The following is a 24,193-nucleotide window of genomic DNA, read 5'->3' on the forward strand; positions in this document are numbered from 1 at the left end:
TGAATATCACTAACAAGTTTAGACATTTTCCGGCAATATGCTACCAAACACTCGTCTAAGTGGGTGAGGTCTGTGGCCTCCCCCTTTACCTCTGGAAGCCCTATTCTCATGTGGCGTCCAGTAAGAATCTCGTGTGGCGAGAGTCCTATGGTGGAATGTGGCCTGGCCCTTAAATACATCAAGACCAATGGGAGGCACGTTAACCAATTCATTCCTGTCTCAGCCATCATTTTTGTTAGTTTATTCTTTATGGTCATATTTATACGTTCCACTGCTCCACTACTCTGAGGGTGGTACGAACAATGCTGTTTTAAATCAATGCCTAGGCGATTGGCGAGAAAGGCAATGACATTGTTCACAAAGTGGGTACCGTTATCTGAACTAAGTTTTCCTGGAATTCCCCATCTGGGAATGACATCTTGGAGCAAGTGCTTAGCCACACTTTTAGCATCAGCGTGTTTACAGGGAAAAACTTCTACCCATCTAGAAAACATGTCTACGATTACCAGGCAGTACTTATATCCATTACATGGTGTTAATTCAATAAAATCCATCATAAGGTGATCAAACGGATCGTCTGGGACGAGGTGCGCTGAGGCCTCAGTTTTAGTGCCTCGTCCTACATTGTTTTGGGCACAAATGAGACATTTATTACAAAATTTCTCTGCAAAAGTTGTGAATCCCCTCGTGTCCCAATGCATACTTACCATACTTACCATCCCTCCTTTCGACACATGGTCTCGCCCATGTGCCATTTTAGCAATGTAGGGGAAGAAATGACGGGGAAGACATGGTTTCCCCGTTGGGCCTAGCCAGACCCCATCAGAAAACAAGCCTGACTTTTTTTTGCGTATGCAGGAGGAGAACCAGTTCACAATCCTACCTATGATCTGCGAAGACTGCATGAGAAGTAAATTGAAATATATAATTATTTTGATGTATTTTCTTTTTACTTTTCTGTGGCTTGAAAACAACTATTTTATATATGTTTGTTTTGCAGGTACCACCTACCACTGATTACTTGCTATGTTGCAAGAAGGGCATTTGAAATGGAAATAAAGACGCTACCTATTGATCAGAAAACTGTCCTGAATGATTATTTAGGTGTTTCAAATGGAACTGTTGAAAACCTAGCCAGAAGGCTGACAGATGAGGACATGTGCTCAGCCAGGGAACTAATTCATGGCATTGTAGAAGCAGGATCTCTGTAAGTGTCACAGTGATATCAAAATTCAGTATCTGAAAGTCAATATTTAAGATAAACATACATTTCTCATATTTTTTTAAACTTCAGTTCAGGATCAGGAGAGCAATCTTTAGGCTATGGACAAGAACGTTCAGCTGCTATACGGTAAGTTTTAATTCAATATCCTCTTTCAGTTACCTTTTAGCCACTCTGTCTTAGATCTGAGATATTTAAGTTTTCTTTTTACAAATAGGTCCACGGTGGCAGCTGCTGCATATAGATGCCCAAAGATGGATGATGCTGCAGCCTTCCAGAAGCTGATACAGATGTTTCCCGTGACATTAGAAGGCAGCCTCCCAGAAAGAAAGAGCGCCTGAGAGTGACCGGCATTCACGACCGCCACTGTTACAATAAATGGAGAGCTGAGCAGAGGAAAAGGAGGTAACAGAACATATTTGGTAAGAACAGGATTTCTTCCCTTTTTAAAGAGTAATATTTCAAGAGTCTATTACTGGATATATTCTTTGGGTGGATTTCTGATTTTTCACTACAGATCAATACAAAAGACGGTTACCAACAGAAAACCAAGTGACCCATTATATAGAAAAAATGGGATGGTCAACCAATACACCAGCTGTGTCCGAGGTACTTCAGAACTGGAAGCCGCATGTAGAAGTCCAACCAAATGGCAAGGACATTGAAAATCTGGTAAAACTCCAAACCTGGAGAGGCCTGCACATTGTTGACGATCCTGTGAAAGGGAAAAGGTTATAACTTCCAGGCGTTTCCAAAAGGGAGGGGTGGTGTGTGATTACCATAGCAAGGTTATCACAAAGACAGCAGGAGAAGCCCTAACGGCACAGATGGCAGAAGGAGACATGGGATATCTATTCTTTTTTGATGGACCTAAACAAAAAATGTGCATTGATTCGCGTGAAGAACACTGCACTTGCCACCCGGATATGGACACAATTGGAAGGCGCATAAATCATTCAAACAAAAAAGCCAACATCAGACCAATTAAAGAATCTTTTGTAATTGACGAAAAGACTGACATAACAATTCTGTTCTTGGCAAAAAGAGAGATTGCAGTGGGAGAAGAGCTCCTATATGATTATGGTGTCTCCAGGAAGTCTTTTAATGGAGAAGGACAATCTCTGGAGTGGTTGGACGAATGATCATAAAATAAAGCTTTTATTTTAATTCAACGTCTTGATTTATTGGTACATGCCCAGGGCAATAAGCAGTCTGAGGTTTTATTTCCAGACGGCATAGATCAGTGAAGTAGTGCAACACACTGGATCATTATATTATTAGAATCTATTCTACTTAAATTATTAAGTAGGTTAGGGTTAGGGTTAGGTGCAGGAACACTGTATTTAGGATGTGTTTGCAGTGATTCTGTGTTTCTAGCTTCAACACAGTGATATATATATATAGGCTCAGTGATTTATTGGTACATGCCCAGGGCAATAATCAGAATGAGGATTTATTTCCAGACGGGCTCTGCAGCTCCTGCGGAGTGGAGTCCTGCCTGGAGCCGTGTCGCATGCTGCAACACAGGAAGGCTGGAGCAGGTGGGTGTGGGCTATGTACACTGCCGAAATAGCTCAGCTGGGAGAGCATTAGACTGAAGATGTAAAGGTCCCTGGGTTTCCGTGTTTTGTTTCATCACGCCCTTTGTTCCTCTCTCCAGCGCCCCCTGCCTAAAGTGACGCTTCCCTTTCTCAGCCCGAAACGCAAGCGAGACACCAGCAGCAATCCTCGCAGGTTTCTGTAGCGTAGTGACTATCACGTTTGCCTAACATACAAAAGGTCCCTGGTTCGAGACTGGGTGGAAACAGCCAGCCTCTTTTTGCACGCTCCTGTACTTCACAGAGGTCTTGAGCGACTGGTCATTTGTTCCCAATGTATTTCCGGTGCCTTCATGCACTCTTGTACCAAACGCACATTCCTTCTGTACGCGGAGCCGATCATTTGCAATTGGGCTGTGCCGACAGACCAGGACGAGCTCTGTCAGCTCAAAAGCAGCGCAAGAACAACAGAAAGATTAGCATCCAGCGGGGGCCTCTTAGTGAGCCCAAGATCTCATCAACAGCAGCCCCTGCAGGTTTCCGTAGTGTAGCGGTTATTACGTTTGCCTCACATGCGATAGGTCCCCAGTTTGAGACCGGGCGGGAACAGCCTCGTTTTGCACACTCCTGTACTTCACAGAGGTCTTGAGCGACGGTCATTTGTTCCCAATGTATTTCCGGTGCCTTCATGCAGTCTTGTACCAAACGCACGTTCCTTCTGTACGCGTACCGATCATTTGCAATTGGGCTGTGCCTACAAAGCAAGACGAGCTCTGTCGGCTCAAAAGCAGCGCAGCACCTGCGAGAACAACAGAAAGATTAGCATCCAGCTGGGGCCTCTTAGTGAGCCGAAAATCTCATCAAGAATCGGCTCCAGCAACAGGGCTGGGCGCATTGTTCCATTCTCCGACCACTCTCGGTGTAAACAAGTCCCTCCTGGTCTCTGCTTGAAATGCACTTTCCTGCGTTTGCTTTGGTGTAACTGGCTTCCCCTGCATGGGCGAATATGAAGAAGATCCTTAGTAAGTCATTGAAGAAAAAGATTCGAACCGGGGTTGTTGCTGCCACAACACAAAATACTGACCACTATACGATCACAGCGAGTTACCGAGACAGACGCAGAGGGGTGGGAAGGATGTACTCTCTTCGTGTGACACTAGTCGGAAAAGTCCTGACGTTGTATTTCAACTGAGCCCTAGTATACATCGACCCTTCGACACTCTGAGTGCCAACTCTCTTGTATGTTTTCTCCACCAAGCAGGTCATGAAGGCAGCAATTACAGTTTGCTTACATGACGCACGGAACAGCATGGCTGTATGCTCCCATATGGTCTAGTGGTTATGATTCCTGATTTTTCACCCAGGTGGCCGGGGTTCAACTCCTGGTATGGGAACGTGTCAGTTTTGCCTCCTGCTTTCCAAAAGATCAGCACCATGTACGAAGGAGCCACATATAAACCACTCGATCATGTGCAAAACGTACGAGAAAAGGGGGCGCATGTTTTCAACCGAGGACCTCTTGCGTGTGAGCCGAACTGATCATCGCTGCAGCTCGGAAACCTGCCGGAGGTGGGAGGGGTGACTCTGGTAGACAGCGTTGACCTTCGGTAATAGGATTTATACTCTCCAAGATGATATTTGCACTTTCTGGAGAGGAGATTTTCTCCAGTTCAGTAGCCCGATTTTGTCGATTGTGTGGAGAGGGCTCAGAACGAGGGCCAGTGTGGGGCCCCCCGGTGGAGCGGGTCCAGCGAGGATACCCAGGATTCAGCGGAGCTGCTTCTCTCAGACTCTGCAAGTGCTACAGATGCCCTCCTCTCCTCCATCCAGTCCATCCCAGAGGATCTGCAGCAGCTGGTGGGTGGGGGGGAAGAGGAGACTGGTGCATCGGCTGCACCTCTTTCCCCTCAGTGCTCCCAGGAGCTGGACTTGAGGAAAAGGAAAAAGGACTCTGTTTCTCCCTGAGCGAGGAGGAAGGAGAGCATGGCGATGGGGAGAGCTGGAACCTCTCCACCCCTCCCTCTACCCCCTTCCTTGAAATGGACTCCGTGAACGCTTTTACTGCTGCCACCCTGATGAAGGCTCATTCAGAGGATGGCTGGCAGGAAATTGGAAGAAGAAAAAGAAAAAGAAGAAGGTAACAGGTGAGACAGAAGAGAAATGTGTTTTGTAAAGACTGGTTCCACTTTCTTATGTAATATGGCTCTAAACATAATTTCTCTTAACACCAGAGGTATTAATGACAGAGTTAAATGCCAGTCTGTCTTTGATTACCTCCAGCAGAGAGAGGGAGATGTGTTGATGTTGCAGGAGTGTGCTTTAGCCTATCAAGAGAGGTATAAAAGCTTTGAAGATAGGTGGGATAAAGGGCCTTCTGTTTGGTCAGGGGACAATAACAACAGAGCCTCTGGCGTGGCCATTCTCTTCAAAGGATGGGCATTCAAATTGAAAAGTATTCAGAAGGTCATAGATGGCAGGTTGCTGTGTGTGGATGTGGAATGGGGGACCGTTAACCTGCGGCTAATCAATGTGTATTGCCCTACTGACGTGGGAGGAAGGGTGGAGCTACTCAAGGCACTCTTCCCCCTATTGTTATGTAGCACAGACGTGATAGTGGGAGGGGATTTTAATTGTATCTTAGAGCACACAGACAGGCAGTCTAGCTCTCCGATAAAATTGGATTCCAGCTCACTGGCCCTGCAAAACTTAGTTCAAGACTTTAAACTCTCAGACACATATAGATGTATATATCCCACAACAGCAGGATATACATGGTCAGGGAGGAATAGCAGCTCCAGAATTGATTATTGCTTTGTCTCAGAGAGAGTGAAAGTTGTTGGGGTCACTCTTCAGCCTGTCTTCTTCTCAGATCATCAGGCTTTAGGGTGTAGAGTGGAACTCCAGGGCTGGATTGTCTTTGGCCCAGGCCTCTGGAAACTCAACACAAAGCTGCTAGAATGAGGGGGTAGTATCCCGCTACAAGGAGAAACTATCACAGTGGCTGTCCTTGCAGTGTCTGTACGGGTCAGTAGGAGAGTGGTGGGAGGAGGTGAAGGTGAGGACAAAGGCCTTTTTCATGGCTGAGGGAAGGAAGGCTGCTGCCAGACGGAGAGGAGTGCTAGCCAGGAAACAGAGGCAGCTGCAGCGTCTCTACACGATGCTGCACAGTGGCTTCGATGTGCTCGAGGATATCACCCTTTTAAAAAAGGACATCCGGAGCATAGCCAAAGAAAGTAGTCGAGGAGTGCTGTTAAGAAGCAGAGTGCAGTTCTTGGAAGAAAATGAGAAGTGTACTCGCTTCTTTTTCAGGAAAGTGGTAGGCTCCAAGTCTGTCATGGAAAGTGTAGTTGATGAGGAGGGACGAGAGAGAACAGAGCCGAGTGCTATCCTCTCCTGCACCGAGGCCTTCTACTCAAGACTGTACAGCTCTACAGAGGTAAAGGATGAAGAAATTCATTTTTTTACCTCAAAGCTAGAAAACGTTTTGAGTGAAGAAGATAGGGAAGTACTTGAGAGGGATTTGACAGTAGAAGAGCTGAGACAGGCTATGGAGAGCTTACAGAAGGGGAAAACTCCGGGTGCTGACGGGTCCCTAAAGAATTTTATTGCACCTTTTGGGATCTGCTTCAGGATCCGCTACTGCTCCTATTCGAGGAAAGCTATAAGACAGAATTGCTGCCTGACTCCTTAAGAGAAGGCACTATCTCTCTCTTGTTTAAGAAAGGAGCAAAGAATGACATAAAGAACTGGAGACCCATCAGCCTGTTAGGCGTGGACACTAAGATCCTGTCCAAAGCCCTTTTCCTGCGCCTACAAAATGTAGTGGCCTAACTGGTAGGGAAAGACCAGACTTGTGGGATAGCAGGACGCCTGATGAGCGACAACCTGGCCTTGTTGAGGGATGTCTGTCTGTACTCTGAGGATCGCTCCCTCCCTCTGTGCATTTTCTGTGACCTAGAAAAGGACTTTGACCGCCTAAACCGGCAGTACTTAACATCGGTACTTGAGCACATGAAGTTTGGCCCCATCATGAGAAAGTGGATTAACCTGCTGTACACAGGTAGCAACAGCAGAGTAATGGTTAATGGCAATAGATCACGCCCCTTTGAAGTCTGTTCAGGGGTGAGGCAGGGCTGCCCATTATTCCCCTTGTTATTCATTTTGGCTATGGAGCCCTTAGCCTGTGCCTTGCACCAGGATCAGGCCATTAATGGGATACCAGTGCCTGGAAGTGGGGGAGGAGAGGTAAAGACATCTCTATACATGGATGACGTCACCCTGCTCCTCTCTGACAATGCCTCAATTAGCAGAGCTCTGCAGTGCTGTGATCGTTTCTCCTTGGCTTCCTCTGCAAAAATTAACAAATCTAAGAGTGAGATTTTTATCAGAACTGGAGGGAGCCAAAAGAAGGACATGATCTCAGGCTGCAAGAGAAGAGAATTAAGGTCCTGGGGGTGTATTTTGGAGAAGAGATGGGAACAGTAAATTGTCAGAACAAATTGCCAATCTTAAACAAAAAACTGATGCAATGTAAGGACCGAGACCTCACCATGACAGGGAAGGTGCTGGTCATCAAAGACGAGCTATTGCCTGTCTTTAATTTTCTGGCTTCTACCTTCCCAATCCCACACCGTGTTGCGGCGGTGCTGAGGAGATTGATGTTTCAATTTCTATGGGGTGGGAAGCAGGAAAGACTCAGAAGGGAAATAATGTACAGGCCGCTACCCTCAGGAGGGAAGTCTGTCCCAGATATTGCTACGAAGCTGCTGTGTATTTTCCTGGCCTCTGTGCTGAGAGGCTTTGCAACAGCACCTGCAGCGCGTACCTGGACTTATTTTTCCAGGCTCTTGGTAGGTAGGGAGGTGTTCAGAGTGTGGGGTGTCAGACCCAAGCTGGATGTCCCACTCTCTGACACATGCCCTGCAATTTATTGGACAGTTAAAAGTTTTCTAAGATCTCACCCAATTGGCCATATTCCCCTCCGAGATGTCAGCGTCCAAAAACTGGAAGATTTCGTTGCACCCCAGAATAATAGGCAGACCCCTGTGGGCATTTTAACATCAGCCCAAACAAGGAAGGTGTGGAAACACACATCCTCTAAGTTTCTGTGCAACATTCACAGAGATTTTGCCTGGAGTGTCGTCCATCAGTGCTTACCGGTACGAACTTTCTTGAACAGTAGGGGCCTCACCCCCAGCCCTCGCTGCGTTACGGTGGGCTGCGGCGAGGAGGAGACTGTGACCCATCTCCTGTGGTCCTGCTTTTGTGCTAAGGCCTTCTGGGCACAGTTTGAAGATTGGTTGCAGGCTCTCTCGCCCCAATTTACCCTGACCGCTGCTTTCGTCATATACGGCATCTCTCCTGTCAAACTTCCTCCTGACGTGTTTGACAGGATCTGGGCCGTGGTGAACAGTGGGAAAGACGCCCTGTGGAGAGTGAGGAACATGGGGCTGTTCAAAGGCATCGAGGTCCCAGTCAAGGCAGCAGGTAGCCTGGCCCTGTTCATCACCCGAGAGAACTATTACCTCAGAGATCTGTGGAGAGAAGGGAGGGAGGAAGCAGAAAATCTGTGGGAAATAGAGAGCATAGGTCAATATCTCAAGAGACTGTGAAAAACATTATCATGTTTAAGTAAAGAATGTGATTTGCACCAGAAAAAAATAAATTGTTGCTATGTAACTGGTACCGTGTCAAAATGTAATGAGATGTGATCATATATACTGTTTTAAGTATGTATATTAATGTAAAGCTTTCTAATTTGTGATATCCTGTGTTTTTTTTTGTGAAAAGAAAATAAAGTTCTTAAAAATAAAAAATCGATTCACCCAGGGCGAGGCTCGGCCATTGCACTCCGGCTGTGCTGACCCCTGCGAATTCCCCAAATGTGGGAATCTCGACTGCATAATTTCTGGTAGTGGGGGACTGCGTTCGCGCTCTCCTCTGATGTGCTTCGTCCAATATCAGATACGGAAGAGTTACGACACCATGAGCTACGATAGGATCCCAGTTCGAAAGGAGTCGATGCCACTGCTGGTTCCTGGTTTCTTTTAGTTAGAGGTTCGGAGAAGCATTTCAAGCTGGTTACACTACTCCTTCCGGACATTCATTCCCTTTTCAAAGTCAGTCGTTTTGCTGTTGTCTGCATTATTTAGGCTGATTATCGAGGTTAGCCTTTATTTGGTCATGGGGGCCTCGGTACTGTATGCTAATTCTCAAGACAGTTTCACCCGTTTTCTGATTGCTAGGTTCTGTACCAGTGCAGACATGTCAAACAGTGAATGGCTGTACCTCTATTGTATCCGTGCTCAATGAATGAAATAAGTAATAAATGAATATATGTATAGTTATACGAAAAACAAGTGGTTTATCGACTCATCTTCATTTGCAGATTTAGAGGCAGCTTCGATATTCGGGGGAGGCGTAAAACATGGTGCTGATCTTTGGAAAGCAGGAGGCAAAACTCGCTGTGAACTCGCTGTGATCGTATAGTGCTCAGAATTTGTGTTGTGGCCGCAACAACCCCGGTTCGAATCCGCATACTGGCAGAATAGGAGGAGTACTGCCTGACTGGATCGTTGATGAACGACAGAGGCCACTCCGACCTCCTCTTGGTTTTCTTCAATGACTTACTAAGGATCTTCTTCACATTCGCCCATGCAGGAGAAGCCAGTTACACCAAAGCAAATGCAGGAAAGTGCATTTCAAGCAGAGACCAGGAGGGACTTGTTTACACCGAGAGTGGTCGGAGAATGGAACAATGCGCCCAGCCCTGTTGCTGGAGCCGATTCTTGATGAGATCTTGGGCTCACTAAGAGGCCCCCGCTGGATGCTAATCTTTCTGTTGTTCTTGCAGGTCCTGCGCTGCTTTTGAGCCGACAGAGCTCGTCCTGGTCTGTCGGCACAGCCCAATTGCAAATGATCGGCTACACGTACAGAAGGAACGTGCGTTTGGTACAAGAGTGCACGAAGGCACCGGAAATACATTGGGAACAAATGACCGGTCGTTCAAGACCTCTGTGAAGTACAGGAGCGTGCAAAACGAGGCTGCTTCCACCCGGTCTCGGGCCGGGGACCTTTCGCGTGTTAGGCGAACGTGATAGCCGCTACACTACGGAAACCTGCAGGGACCGATGCTGGTGTCTTGCTTGTGTTTCGGGCTGAGAAAGGGACGCGTCACTTTAGGCAGGGGGCGCTGGAGAGAGGAACAAAGGGCGCGATGAAACAAAATGCCGAAACCCGGGATCAAACCAGGGACCTGTAGATCTTCAGTCTAACGCTCTCCCAACTGAGCTATTTTGGCGGTGCGGAGAGCCCACAGCCACCTGCTCCAGCCTTCCTGTGTTGCGGCATGAGCGCACCAAGAGGAGCGGGAGAGTGTTGCAGGAACGTCACTCTGAAGGAAAGCCACCCAGGTGCGCCCTCTGAGCTCTGTCCAGCGCATCTTCCTCGCATGGACTCCTGCCTGCGACGGGCAGGAAACAATAAGCAAGAACAGAACGACACCCCATGGGTGTCTCATGACCGCACCTTAGGTTGTGACACGTGCAGGTGTGAGGGGTTGCCGGGCTACTTTGGAGCAGAGCTTGGGCGGAGGGGGGGCGGGAAAGCAGACAAAGAGGTGACACCTCAAGGTCTGCACGATCACAGCTCTCCGCCGCCCCAGGCTTCCGCTCGATAAGCTACTGGACACACCCGCCCCTCCTCACACAGACCGTGGAAAAGCCCCCGAGTGGGAGGGCTCTCTCTTCCTCCCAGGAGCTCTTGGACACGACGCACAGACAGGGCGCGGGGAGCTGCCGCCTGCAAACACGGCTCCAGGCAGGACTCCACTCCGCAGGAGCCGCAGAGCAGAGGAGATGAGGGCAGCTTAGCTCCTGTGCAGAGACCTGAGCTGTTGTTGCTGTGGACGCTGTCTTTTCTGCACTCGGGGTAGGAGTGAATGTTGAGTTGCCCTTAGAATTGAAGCAGAGCACTTCAACGGCACGGGTGTGTGTGTGTGCGTGCGTGCGCCCTGGTGATTCTGGGAGACAGATCGAACCTGGGCTAAAAGAGAGGGGGCTTAGCCCTCTTCCATTTGCTAGTTCAAAGTTGTACAACCCATTTGTATCTGCTAGGTGGCGCAGTCGTCGTGCACAAAGAACGCTTTGAAAAGCGTCAAAGGCAAGTCATTCCGAGTTGGTCGTTTGTGTTTTCCGTTCAGACGCGAAATGCTGAAATGATCTCTCGGCTCCTCGGTTGTCATCCCTGACATCCCAACCCCGCCACTCACTGTGTAAAGCAGTGTCGTATGGCCCTGACATCACACCCCCACCACTCTCTACGGAAAGCACTGTCGTATAGCCCTGACACCCACCCCTCCACTCATTGATTAAAGCAGTGTCATCAAGCCCCGACATCCCACCCCCGCCACCCTCTACATATAGAAGTGTCGTATGGCCCTGATATCCCACCCCCACCACTAACTGCGTAAAGTAGTATCTTCAGGCCCTGACATCCCAATCCCGCAACTCTCTGCGTAAAGAAGTGTCGTATGGACCTGACACCCACCCGTCCACTCTGTGCTTAAAGCAGTGACATCAAGCCCTGACATTCCACCCCCTTCACTCCCTGCGTAAGGCACTGTCATATGGCCCTGACACCCACCCCTCCACTCTCTGTGTAAAACAGTGTCATATGGCCCTGATATCACACCCCCACCACTCTCTGCGTAAAGCAGTATCGTCAGGCCCTGACATCACACCCCTGCGACTCCCTGCGTAAAGCACTGTCGTATAGCCCTGACACCCACCCCTCCACTCTCTGTGTAAAACAGTGTCGTTTAGCCCTGACATCCCAACCCTGCCACTCTCTGTGTAAAGCAGTATCGTCGGGCCCTGACATCCCACCCCTGTCACTCTCTGCATAAAGCAGTCTCGTCAGGCCCTGACATCCAACCCCCGCCACTCTCTACGTTAAGCAGTGTTGTCAGGCCCTGACATCCCACCCCCTACACTCTCTGCGTAAAGCACTGTCGTATGGCCCTGACATCCCAGCCTCGCCGCTCACTGCGTTAAGCACTGTCGTATGGCCCTGACACCCACCCTTCCACTCTCTGCATAAAGCAGTGTTGTTAAGCCCTGACATCCCACACCCTCCACTATCTGCGTTAAGCACTTTCGTATGGCCCCGACATCCCACCCCCGTCAATCTCTGCGTAAAGCAGTATGGTCAGGCCCTGACATCCCAGCCTCGTCGCTCACTGCGTTAAGCACTGTCGTATGGCCCTGACATCCCACCCCTGCCACTCTCTGCTTAAAGATGTGTCGCATGGCCCCGACACCCACCCCTCAACTCTCTGCATAATGCAGTCTCGTGAGGCCCTGACATCCCAACCCCGCCACTCTCTGTGTAAAGCACTGTCGTATGGCCCTGACATCACACCCCTCCACTCTTTGCGTTAACCCCTGTCATATGGCCCTGACACCCACCCCTCCACTCTCTGCATAAAGCAGTGTCGTATGGCCCTGATACCAACCCCTCCACTCTCTGCATTAAGCAGTGCTGTCAGGCTCTGACATCCCAACCCCGCCACTCTCTGCGTAAAGAATGGTCGTATGGCCCTGACACCCACCCCTCCACTCTCTGCATAAAGCAGTGTCCTCAAGCCCTGACATCCCACCCCCGCCACTATCTGTGTAAGCAGTATCGTCAGGCCCTGACATCCCACCTCTGCCACTCTCTGCGAAAAGAAGTGTCATATGGCCCTGATACCCACCCCTCCATTCTCTGCATAAACCAGTGTCTTCATGCCCTGACATCCCACCCCCGCCACTCTCTGCGTAAAGCAGTATCGTCAGGCCCTGACTTCCCACCCCCGCCACTCTCTGCGTTAACCCCTGTCGTATAGCCCTGACACCCACCCCTGCACACTCTGCATAAAGCAGTGTTGTCAAACCCTGACATCCCACACCCTCCACTATCTGCGTAATGCACTGTCGTATGGCCCTGACATCCAACCCCCACCAATCTCTGCGTAAAGCAGTATCGTCAGGCCCTGACATCCAGCCCCCGCCACTCTCTGAATAAATAAGTGCCGTATAGCCCTGACACCCACCCCTCCACTCTTTGCATTAAGCAGTCTCGTCAGGCCCTGACATCCCACCCCCGCCACTCTCTGCGTAAAGCAGTATGGTCAGGCCCTGACATCCCACCCCCGCCACTATCTGCATAAAGCAGTATCGTCAGGCCCTGACACTCACCCTTCCACTCTCTGCATTAAGCAGTGCTGTCAGGCTCTGACATCCCAACCCCGCCACTCTCTGCGTAAGGAATTGTCGTATGGCCCTGACACCCACCCCTCCACACTCTACATTAAGCAGTGCTGTCAGGCTCTGACATCCCAACCCCGCCACTCTCTGCCTAAAGAATTGTCGTATGGCCCTGACACCCACCCCTCCATTTTCTACAAAAAGCATTGTCTTCATGCCCTGACATCCCAAACTCACCACTGTCTGCGTAAAGAAATGTCGTATGGCCCTGACACCCACCCCTCAACTCTCTGCATAATGCAGTCTCGTGAGGCCCTGACATCCCAACCCCGCCACTCTCTGTGTAAAGCAGTATCATCAGGCCCTGACATCCCACCCCTGCCACTCTCTGCGTAAAGTAGTATGGTCAGGCTCTGACATCCCACCCACGACACTCTCTGCCTAAAGCACTGTCATATGGCCCTGACACTCACCCCTCCACTCTCTGCGTTAAGCAGTGTTGTCAGGCCCTGACACCCACCCCTCCACTCTCTGCATAAACCAGTGTCTTCATGCACTGACATCCCACCCCCGCCAATCTCTGCGTAAAGCAGTATCGTCAGGCCCTGACATCCCACCCCCGCCACTCTCTGCGTAAAGCACTGTCATATGGCCCTGACACTCACCCCTCCACTCTCTGCGTTAAGCATGGTCGTATGGCCCTGACATCCCAGCCTCGTCGCTGACTGCGTTAAGCACTGTCGTATGGCCCTGACACCCACCCCTCCACTCTCTGCATAAAGCAGTGTCGTCAAGCCCTGACATCCCACCCCCGCCACTCTCTGCGAAAAGAAGTGTCGTATGGCCCTGATACCCACCCCTCCACTCTCTGCGTTAAGCAGTGCTTTCAGGATCTGACATCCCAAACCCGCGACTCTCTCCGTAAAGAATTGTCGTATTGCCCTGACACCCACCCCTCCATTCTCTGCAGAAACCAGTGTCTTCATGCCCTGACATCCCACCCTCGCCACTCTCTGCGTTAAGCAGTGCTGTCAGGCCCTGACACCCACCCCTCCACTCTCTGCATAAAGCAGTCTCATCAGGCCCTGACATACCACCCCCGCCACCCTATACGTAAAGAAATGTCGTATGGCCCTGATACCAACCCCTCCACTCTCTGCGTTAAGCAGTGCTGTCAGGCTCTGACATCCCACCCCTGCCACTCTGTGCGTTAACCCCTGTCGTATGGCCCTGACACCCACACCTCCATTCTCTACGTAAAGCAGTGTCTTCATGCCCTGACATCCCACCCCCGCCACTATCTGCGTAAAGCAGTATCGTCAGGCCCTGACATCCCAACCCTGCCACTCTCTGTGTAAAGCAGTATCGTCAGGCCCTGACATCCCCCCCCCCTCCACTCTCTGCGTAAAGCACTGTCGTATGGCCCTGACACCCACCCTTTCACTCTCTGCATAAAGATGTCTCATCAGGCCCTGACATCCCACCCCCGCCACTCTCTGCGTAAAGCACTGTCTTATGGCCCTGACATCCAACCCCTTCCACTCTCTGCGTATAGCAGTATCGTCAAGCCCTGACATCCCACCCCCGCCACTATCTTCGTAAAGCAGTATCGTCAGGCCCTGACATCCCACCCCCGCCACTCTCTGCGTTAACCCCTGTTGTATGGCCCTGACACCCACCCCTCCACTCTCTGCATAAAGCAGTCTCATCAGGCCCTGACAGCCACCTTCTGCCTAAAGCACTGTCATATGGCCCTGACACCCACCCCTCCACTCTCTGCGTTAAGCAGTGTTGTCAGGCCCTGACATCCCGCCCCCTCCACTCTGCGTAAAGCACTGTCGTATAGCCCTGACATCCCAGCCTCGCCACTCACTGCGTTAAGCACTGTCATATGGCCCTGAGACCCACCCCTCCACTCTCTGCGTTAAGCAGTACTGTCAGGCCCTGACATTGCACGCCTGCCACTCTCTACGTAAAGAATTGTCGTATGGCCCTGACATCCCACCCCCGCTACTCTCTGCATAAATCAGTGTCAAGTAATAGGTTTATTCCATGCTGAAAAAAAGAAGAAAGAGAACACAACGTTTCAGCCGTGGAGCCTTCTTCAGGTGTGAGAGAGACAGGACAGTAGGCAAAGGTAAAGTAGCGGGAGAACAAAGGCTGGGAGAGAGGAGGAGTGAGAGGCGGGAGCAGGGGACAGAAAGAGAGGCCAATCAAGAGGTTTGAAGTCAGATTGGGTGCAGAGAGGTGTGAAATGAAACTTCCAATGAATGGAGAAAATTTAAAAGAACAGTAGTCTGTCGTTAAGGGAAGGGAGAATGTGTGATCCTAGCTGCAGAATAATTTTAGTTTCGGTGGTCTTTCTGATGTATGAGTTTCTGAAAACTGTCTTTGAGAACACATACAGAGAGATTAGAGTGGTTGTGGCCGTCAGAGGTGAAATGAGAAACAATGGGCTTGGAGAGATCTTTAATCTTCACAGCCCTGACGTGTTCTCTGAAGCGGTCTTCGAGTCTCCTTCCTGTTTCTCCAATGTAGATGGCTGGGCATTTACTGCAAGAGATACAGTAAATAAGGTTGCTGGAGGTACAAGATGCTGTCTGGGTGATCCGGAAATTGTCCTGAGGGGCCTTGAATGAGTGTGGTGGTGGCTGTGTACTTGCAGGTGATACAGCGAGCTCTGTTGCAAGGGAAAGTGCCTGGTGTGGATAATAATAATAATAATAATAATAATAATAATAATAATAATAATAATAATAATAATAATAAACTTTATTTTATATAGCGCCTTTAAAGGTGGCTTCTCAAAGCGATTTACAGGATGACAATAACAATAAATAAGAAGACTACAACAATAAATAAGAAAATTTCACAAGACAGGACACAATTATAATTACAACAATACAACAATAACAATAGAGGAGACCGTGGAAGATGGTATTAAGAAGAGCAGAGGGGTGAAGAATGGAACCAGTTAAGTAAAGGCTTTTCTGAAAAGGAGGGTTTTGAGTCTGGATTTGAAGGAGTTTAGAGAAGGTGACTCTCTAATATCCTTGGGCAAAGAGTTCCAGAGCTTGGGGGCATAGCAGGAGAAGGCCCTGTCGCCCATACAATGTAGACGGGCTTGGGGGACAGTAAGGAGGGCAGAATTTGAAGAGCGGAGGTTGCGAGGTGGGGAGTAGGGCGATAAAAGTTCAGACAGGTATTGAGGTGCCAAGCCATGTAAAGCCTTGTAGGTGAGCATGAGGATTTTAAAGTCTACGCGGAATTTGACCGGAAGCCAGTGCAAGGACTCCAGGATAGGAGTAATGTGAACACTTGCACTGGACCTGGTCAGGATTCTGGCTGCTGAATTTTGGACATACTGCAGCTTGTTCAGAGTAGATTTAGATACCCCAGGGAGCAGAGCATTGCAGTAGTCAATTCGAGAGAATACAAATATGTTGATCAGCTTTTCAGCCACAGTTAATGATAGCATAGGGCGTAGTCTTGCGATATTTCTAAGGTGAAAAAAAGATGTTTTGACAGTATGCTGTACATGTGGGTCGAATGTTAAGCCAGAATCGAATATAACCCCAAGGTTTTTCAATTTTGATTGGAGCTCAAGTACAGAGCCATCTACAGACAGGGTTACATGGTTGTTGAGGGCGGTCAAGGGAGCTGTGAACAAGGAGGTTACGCAGATTAGGTGGTCGGCGATATGAGATGATAGGGCGATCAGAAAAGAGGGCCCCAATGCAGGGATCATCCTGTACGATGGAAAAGTTCTGGTTAATGGTCCTGGGGATAGGAAGTGTGTTAGGGTGGTAAGGAAGCACCAAAGGAATGCAGTTTTTACGGCGGGAGTTCCTGATCGGGTTGATGGTCCGGGGGGTGTTTTTGGCTCGGGCAAGGGCCTTGTCAATCACACTGCTGGGGTATCCTCTGTTGATGAAAAATGAGTACATTTCGAGGGCTTGGTTCTCGAAGTCGATGTCGTCGCTGCATAATCGTCGTAACCTAAGGAATTGTGAAAAAGGAAGAGAGTTTTTAGTGTGGTTGGGGTGAAATTAGCTGTACAGGAGGTAGCTGTGTGAATCCGTGGGTTTGTAATAAACTGAAGTGGACAGTCGGGGGTAGTTAATAGACAAGTGGATGTCTAGAAACGGAAGGGTGGTGGAAGATATGTTAACCGTATATTTGAGGGACGGGTGGAAGTTGGTGAAATGGTGCAGGAAGAACTCAAGCTGATCGTTGGAGCATGTGGCGGCACCGACGCAGTCATCAATATATCGCTTGTAGAGGTCAGGGACATAGCCAGTGTAGGAAGCGAAGAAGCGTTCTTCTACCCAGCTGACAAAAATGTTGGCATAGCTGGGTCCCATTCTGGTGCCCATGGCAACTCCACTGACCTGTTGGTAAAAAAGATTATTGAAAGAGAATGCGTTCAGTGTGAGGACCAATTCTGCACGGCGTACCAGGGTGTGGGTGGGTGGATCAAGCACTGTGCGTTTGTCCAGCATGTGCTTGAGGGCTGTAAGGCCGTCATTATGGGGAATGACGGTGTACAGAGATGTGATGTCCATGGTAAAAATGTAGCATTCGGTACCCTGAAATTGGAAATCATTAAAAAGTTGGAGCGCGTGGTTGGTGTCTTTGATGTATGAGGGAAGATCTTCAACCAGCGGTCTCATGAGGCTGTCGAGAAAGGCTGAGATGTAAGTAGTTGGACAGTTACATGCTGATACGATGGGGCGTCCAGGGGTGTCCGGTTTGTGGATTTTGGGGAGGAGGTATAATTGAGATACCTGTGGATGTTCCATGATGAGCCGGTTCGCCTCCTGGGGGAGCTCGTTACTGCTGATAAAAAGGGAAATGGTGGAAACCACTTCCTTTTGGTAGTCAGTGGTAGGGTCCTGTTGGAGAGGGAGGTAGGCAGAAGTGTCAGTTAGTTGTCTAGAGGCTTCAAAGATATATAGATCCTTACGCCACACCACAACAACACCTCCTTTGTCCGCTGGTTTGATGACAATATCATCCCTGTTGCGGAGAGACTGGAGCGCCTGATTTTCTCCTTGGGTGAGGTTAGACCTATGTTTACTGGGTATAGGGAGTGCCTTGGGAGCTTGATTAGTGCATTGGTTGATGAAATAATCAACTGGTGGAAAACGGCCAGAGGAGGGAGTCCAACAGCTCTGTGTGGGATTAATGTTGTTAATGACATCAATAACCGGGTTGTTATCAGCTGCCTGTGAAGAGAAATTGTCTGCAAAATGTGCTCTGAGACGGATCCTGCGGTAAAAGCGGTTAAGGTCGACATTGGTCTGGGTGATGTCCAGTTTCCTGGGAACTGGTACAAAACTGAGCCCTTTGCTGAGGAGGGATCGCTCATCCTGTGAAAGGGAAAGGTCAGAAGGTATGGTGACAACAAGGTTAGGGTTGGTGAGGGTGTTCGGGGTGTTGATGGTTTTCTTCTGTAGAAGATGACTGAGTTTTTTGTCCTTCTCTGTAGTGAGAAACTGGTAGAGTTTAGAGTTGAGAGATCTAATGAGGTAAGTTATGAAGGGAAGATGATGTGGAGCTGTCAGCCGTAGAAATTCCTTAGCCTCTTTGATGTTGTTGTCGTAAAGGATAATCTGTTTTTTGAGGGAGAAAATGGTAGAGAGCATTAGTTTCCTAGAAAATTGTTTTAGAAGTCTCTGAGTGTTACTCTGGGTGGTATCAGAGTCAAAAGAAAAGGTATTAAATTTAAGGCGAAATCCTTTAGGGATGATATTATGTCGACGACATCTGTAAAGGAATAGAAGGTGGTTAGAAAGCCTGGTCTTGGAACAGATAGCTGTAAAGAGACGGAATGCTGGTTTAGTGAGAGAAGCGGGCAAGTGGCCCAGGGAGGAAGAGCAGGTATGACGAAGAGATCTAGAAAAAGATTTGGAGGAAGGCATAGTGGGTCGCATATATTTTCGTTTTTCTCTTTTTTACATAACACGCTTTCGAGAAATAGACTGTCTTGTAATGAAAGCTGCATTAGAAAATGTGTATCTAAATTAAAATCGGGAATATGTCTTTTGCGTTATTCAGCTTTCTTAGCGCTTGGGTCTCGATTCAGATATTGCAATGAAAGCAACAGGGGAGTAAGTTTTCCTTTTCTAAATCAAAGGTGATCTGCTCACAAGGAAGTATAAAAACTTCAGCGTTTACTTTTTGAAGACCGCAAATTGTCGAAACACTGCTGCTTCATAAGCTAATAAGTAACGTTTCTGAGCACGCGTTGTATTACTAATGCTATTATTAATTAAAAAAAAGCTTAAATTCACATAATGGAATTTGGACGGCTCAAAGTAGTCTATTCCTTGTACACCTTTACTTGCCCGCTGAGTAGAGTTTTAACCAACGGCAGCAGAAGTAGCAGTAATAGCAACAGTGTGGTTAGAGTGTCACAATACACTCTATGAAAGAATTGCGGCTTCAGATCGTTTTGTTCTGTTGAAGCTGCCTACAGGCTCCGATTTGCTGACATTGGCTGTGATCTTTTTCATGAAATTCTTCACATATTTGAAATATTTAATTCGGGTTCGCCTAATACACGGTGCAACCCGTACCTGCAGCAGAATGCTGTGGCACATGAAGCCGTTTTGTTTATCGGTTGTAAGGATTGAGGAGCGTACTACAAATCGAGCAAGCGAAAAGAAAATTAAACAGGAGTCAGGAGTTTTTGGATTGCTAATCCATTGTGCTCTGCTCATCTAGGTTCAAATTCCATTCTTGTCATGGTTAAGGCCTGAGACGTGTGTGTTTTTTCTAAACGGTGTTTGCATTTGTTTCCTCCTTCACTCCTGTAAACTCAGGATTTTTTTTCCTTGGTGGCAACAATATGCTTCTGCAATACAGTAAATGGTAGACTCTGCTTTCAAATTAGCTGCACCAGGCATTCGGATACAGAAAAACACAGGGATTTAAAATTCAGGAATATGAATGGCCAATTGCTTACAGCTAGGGTTTTTACGTTTTCTTATTTAGCGATTTGTGTATCAATCTTTTAACAATTCATTAAAATGCTAACAATATGTAAAATCAAAACAACAGCACCTTTAAATGCTGGGGAGACAGGTAGTTGTTTTTTTCATCAGATGCCAATCTCTAATGCTGTGTGTGAGAGCTTACGTACCTTTCCTTTTCTCACATTTTCTGACAACTATTCCAAAGGGGCACCCTGTCAGCTCCTAATACTTTTTAAAAGTCTGCCTGCATGTTTGATTATTGTCGTTTTATTTAGAAAAAGTTCAATATTGATCATAACTAAAGAAAATTAGGATCACGAATAAAAAAAGGGCTGAAGATGCGAGTCGCTCTTGAATCAGAGCTGGGCGACACGGGCTTCTGTTCTGATATGATTGAACGAAAAGCAGGAGGAATCTCTTCTCTCCTATGGAGCATGAGCTGAATCAGGAGTGAGACATTTCGTATGCTCGTGCATATGTTAACGCATGACCTACATCGTAAAACTAAATTAAAAACTAACATTAAGTTGTCAAAGACATTCATTTATATACAAACAAGAGACACACATAGTAATGATTCTACATTAACTTGTCCTGCACTGATCAGACTATTTGAAATGTATGAAAGCCCGTTTCCGCCAGGGAGTTACAAAAAAAACGCGCTATGGTATCGCAGAATTCCGGCTAAGTAACTCAGAATTGCGACTTAGTAACTCACAACTCCGACTTTATATCTCACATTTGCAACTTCGAAATAGCCCATATTTCATTGTCTGTCCTTTTGTTATTGTAACGGATTCGGGTTCTAGCCAGCAAGACCTGGGTTTGAGCCAATACGGGGTTTGAGGCACGAAGTAGGGTGGGAGCGGCGAGGGCACAAGCCCTAGAACCCGAATCCGTTACAATAACAAAAGGACAGACAATGAAATATGGGCTATTTCGAAGTCGCAAATGTGAGAGATAAAGTCAAAATTCTGAGTTTTTAGGTCGCAATTCTATGATTCTAAGTCACAATTCTGAGATACCATAGTGCGTTTTTTTTACTCCCTGGCGGAAACGGGCTTCCATAGGTTCTCAGTGCTGCGAAGCAAAAGCAATCTCTGGAAAATCAGACAAATTATTATCAGATCATGTCAAAAGCTGATCAGTATTTCTTTACTGGGAAGCAAAGAAATGCTTGTATTACACATTTTAATATGACATGCAATTACACATGAAAAATAGTAAAATTATTTTCATTGCGGTACGTGTTGATAGAACAGCCCCCTCGATAAAGGAAAGTGTGGACGGACGTGTCGCATGTTCCGTACTCTGTCTGACAGCGAGTTTAACACACTTTCCTCGGAAATTAGAAACTAATTGAACAATAAATTAATCTGAGCAAATTTTACACGTGTGGGTGATTTAATTCTGTCGAAATTGCGTGGAACTCCTCCGCTGAGGTCAGATACACACGGGAAAGTGTTCAGGCGGCTTCACGGAGTCCCGCCTCAGACTGGAAGCAGGTTCTAATTAGACGCTGAGAACAATCCGGGTCTCTGTGTGTAATTGATTGTGTTGATTGAGCGGTAGTGTGACCAGGTGTGCGGTAGCAGGTCCTGCCAGTATAAAAACCTAGTCACCGCGTTCACACTTTATGCTTTCTTGCTTCAACACGGTTTTGTGGTTTACTTATTTTACTCCTGTAGCAATTAAGCGGGACATTAATTTGGCGATGCGCTCGTTTCTCTTTGTGCTGTGCCTGTGCGCAGGGGCCGGGCTCCCCGCACTGGTCTCCGCTGGGCCGGCTGGCTGGGACTCTCGGGAATTGGCGCTCCAGGCCGACCTCCCGGCTCCTGAAGATGCAGCCCAGTTGGAGGACTTGAACCTGGCAGATGCGCCCTCCGAAGACCTGTCTGCAAGCGAGAACGACTCGCAGTCCTTGGCCCCCGACTTTCGCCGCCTTCCCGTGTCCAGAGATGCGTACTCTTCGCCCTACTTCGACAAGGAGAAGATGAAGCCGGCAGCCGCCCCTTACCCGCCTACATCAAGAGCGTCCTGTTTCCTCCCCAGCGAGGGCGGCAGCCGGCTCGCCCGGACATCGGGGGCACCCGAGGAGTGGCCGTGTGGTGCGACTCCAGCAGGATGTACGTGAGGGTCAGTCGGCTCCTGTTCGGCTTCAGCTGTCGGCCATCGGAGGTGACCTTGGGCAACTGCAGCCTCAGCCGAACCACACGTCATTACTTCTACTTCATCTACGGGCTTCACGAGTGCGGTACCGAGCGATCGGTAAGCGGGTCTTCATCTACAGGCAATGTATCGATGTGAACTGTAGGGCTAGTGTCGGGGTTGCCTTTCCTGGGAATACCCCTTCCTCTGTGACCTTGCAGGTTGTCCAGGGCCGCCTGGTGTACTCCAACACTCTCCGCTATGCCCCGCCCTCCTCCAGTGCGCCTGTGCATCACTTCATTCCCTTCTCTGTGCCGGTCAAGTGCTCCTACAACAGGTAGGCAGGGCTCTGCTGCTGAGAAGCCACTGGGAAAGTGTCCAGAAGCCCCTCATCTCCTCTGTCCTGCAGGTTCCACTACTCCTACAAGGTTGGCTATGTCCCCACGTGGGCCAGGAGAAGGACCTTCAAGGACCTTCAAGGACCTGAAAAACAAGCACAGCTTTGTCCTGCTCACCACTAACTGTAAGTTCCTTGAGCGATAGCTCCTCCTGCCAGCAGGGGGTGCTGTGTGCAGGTGTAATGCTGCCTCTTTCTCTCTCCAGCCCACTGTGTCTGGCTCTCTCCTAAGGATGAGTACTTCCTGGGTCAGCCCATGTACTTCCAGGCCACTGCCTACTTTGCCACAGCGGAGCAGAGGCTGTACATCCACTCGTGTTGCGTAACCGAGAAACCGGACCAGCACTCGCAGCCCCGTTTCCCTGTGATTGATAACTTGGGGTATGGCCCCTTCTGGAAGGAGAGGTGGGCAGGAGCCCCGAGAGCCTGCAGGGGTTCATCCTTGTCCCCAGGTGCATGGTGGACAGCAAGGCAGATGGCTGCCTGTCCAGGTTTGTCCCCTCCAAGCAGAAGGATGTGCTCTGCTTCACAATTGATGCCTTCCTCTTCCAGAAGAAGCTGTCCAGGAAGGTACTGCTCTCAAAGGCTGCTCAGCCTTCTTGCTCTACTGATCCATTGTCTGCTTTTCCATCCATGATCTAGATGTGAACCAGACTGTAGCAGCTGTAGTGCCTAGAGCTGCCAGCTTGCCTTCACTGATGGCAGAAGGTCCTTCTCTGTCCCTCTATTGGCCTTGATCCCTTAATGCTGTGACCTTCCCTCTTGCAGCATGAAGTGACTGAGCTGTACATGCACTGTCATGGCTGTGGCTCCTGCTAAAGCAACACCAGGGACCAAGTCCTGCACCTACAACAGGGAGGTGAAGAGGTACTTCTGCAAGGAGCCTGCTGAGGGTGCTCTGGGACATGCCAGGTGGAGGCCTCACTTCTCCTCTCCTCCAGGTGGGAGGAGCTGTATGTTGACCATGAGGTCTGTGCCTGCTGTGAGTCCAGGTGTGCTGGCAGTCGGAATGAAGGTGGGTCTGGTTCTCTATCCCTTGTGGATGCATCTCTGCCCAGGAGACAACCATGCTTGGATAACTGAGGAATGATCCCGTGCTGGACAAAGGGACTGTTTAGATGAGTAGACTGTGGGTCTCTGGGTATAGCAGATCCCTCACTCCTGGGTGTTACTTGTCCACAGGTACTAGGAGCCTGGTGACCAGCAGTCGGGTGGCTGTGGCACCAGTAGAAGCTCCTCTGGATGTGGGAGCTGACTGGACTGAGGATGAGGAGGGATCTCCAGTGAAGATGCTGAGAGCACCAGTGAGGATGTGGAGGGAGCAGAGGACTTTGGAGATGTTGGCCAGTGGACAGGTAGGGTCTGGCAGGAGGAGCTCCTGTAGGGGTGGGTGTCCTGCAGTTCAGCTGGATTGTTCTCCTTCTTCCTCCCCAGGTGCCTGAATGAAGGCTCCAGCCTGGCCCTTGTGACTCTCCTGCCTCCAGTCGCCTTGTAATGGCAACATTTCAATAAAGCTGTGAAAGACCCTTCTGCCTGCCCTTGTTTCTTTATGGTTTACAGGTTTGAATGGGGTGGAGGAATTCAAGGGAAGTGAGACCCATTAATAAATTAAAGTACTGTATTTGTGGGGGTTCCCCATTCAAGAATGCTTCCTGTATTGC

General features: G+C 48.8%; 1 protein-coding gene, 1 non-coding gene and 1 pseudogene across 2 annotated transcripts; 2 read left to right on the forward strand and 1 right to left on the reverse strand.

Moving 5' to 3' along the window:
• The first annotated feature begins 1,323 nt into the window (after positions 1-1,323).
• On the forward strand, positions 1,324-22,656 carry LOC138242534 (zona pellucida sperm-binding protein 3-like). Its single transcript, XM_069198067.1, has 5 exons — positions 1,324-1,351; positions 21,739-21,888; positions 21,975-22,255; positions 22,357-22,472; positions 22,545-22,656. The coding sequence occupies exons 1-5, from the start codon at positions 1,324-1,326 to the stop codon at positions 22,654-22,656; spliced, it is 687 nt and encodes a 228-aa protein (XP_069054168.1).
• LOC138243657 (U1 spliceosomal RNA) lies at positions 8,565-8,703 on the forward strand (annotated as a pseudogene).
• On the reverse strand, positions 9,988-10,060 carry trnaf-gaa (transfer RNA phenylalanine (anticodon GAA)). Its single transcript has one exon. It is a non-coding gene; the product is annotated as a tRNA-Phe (tRNA).
• Positions 22,657-24,193: the final 1,537 nt, after the last annotated feature.

Source organism: Lepisosteus oculatus, chromosome 14 (assembly GCF_040954835.1).
Source record: "Lepisosteus oculatus isolate fLepOcu1 chromosome 14, fLepOcu1.hap2, whole genome shotgun sequence".
Lineage (NCBI taxonomy): Eukaryota > Metazoa > Chordata > Actinopteri > Semionotiformes > Lepisosteidae > Lepisosteus > Lepisosteus oculatus.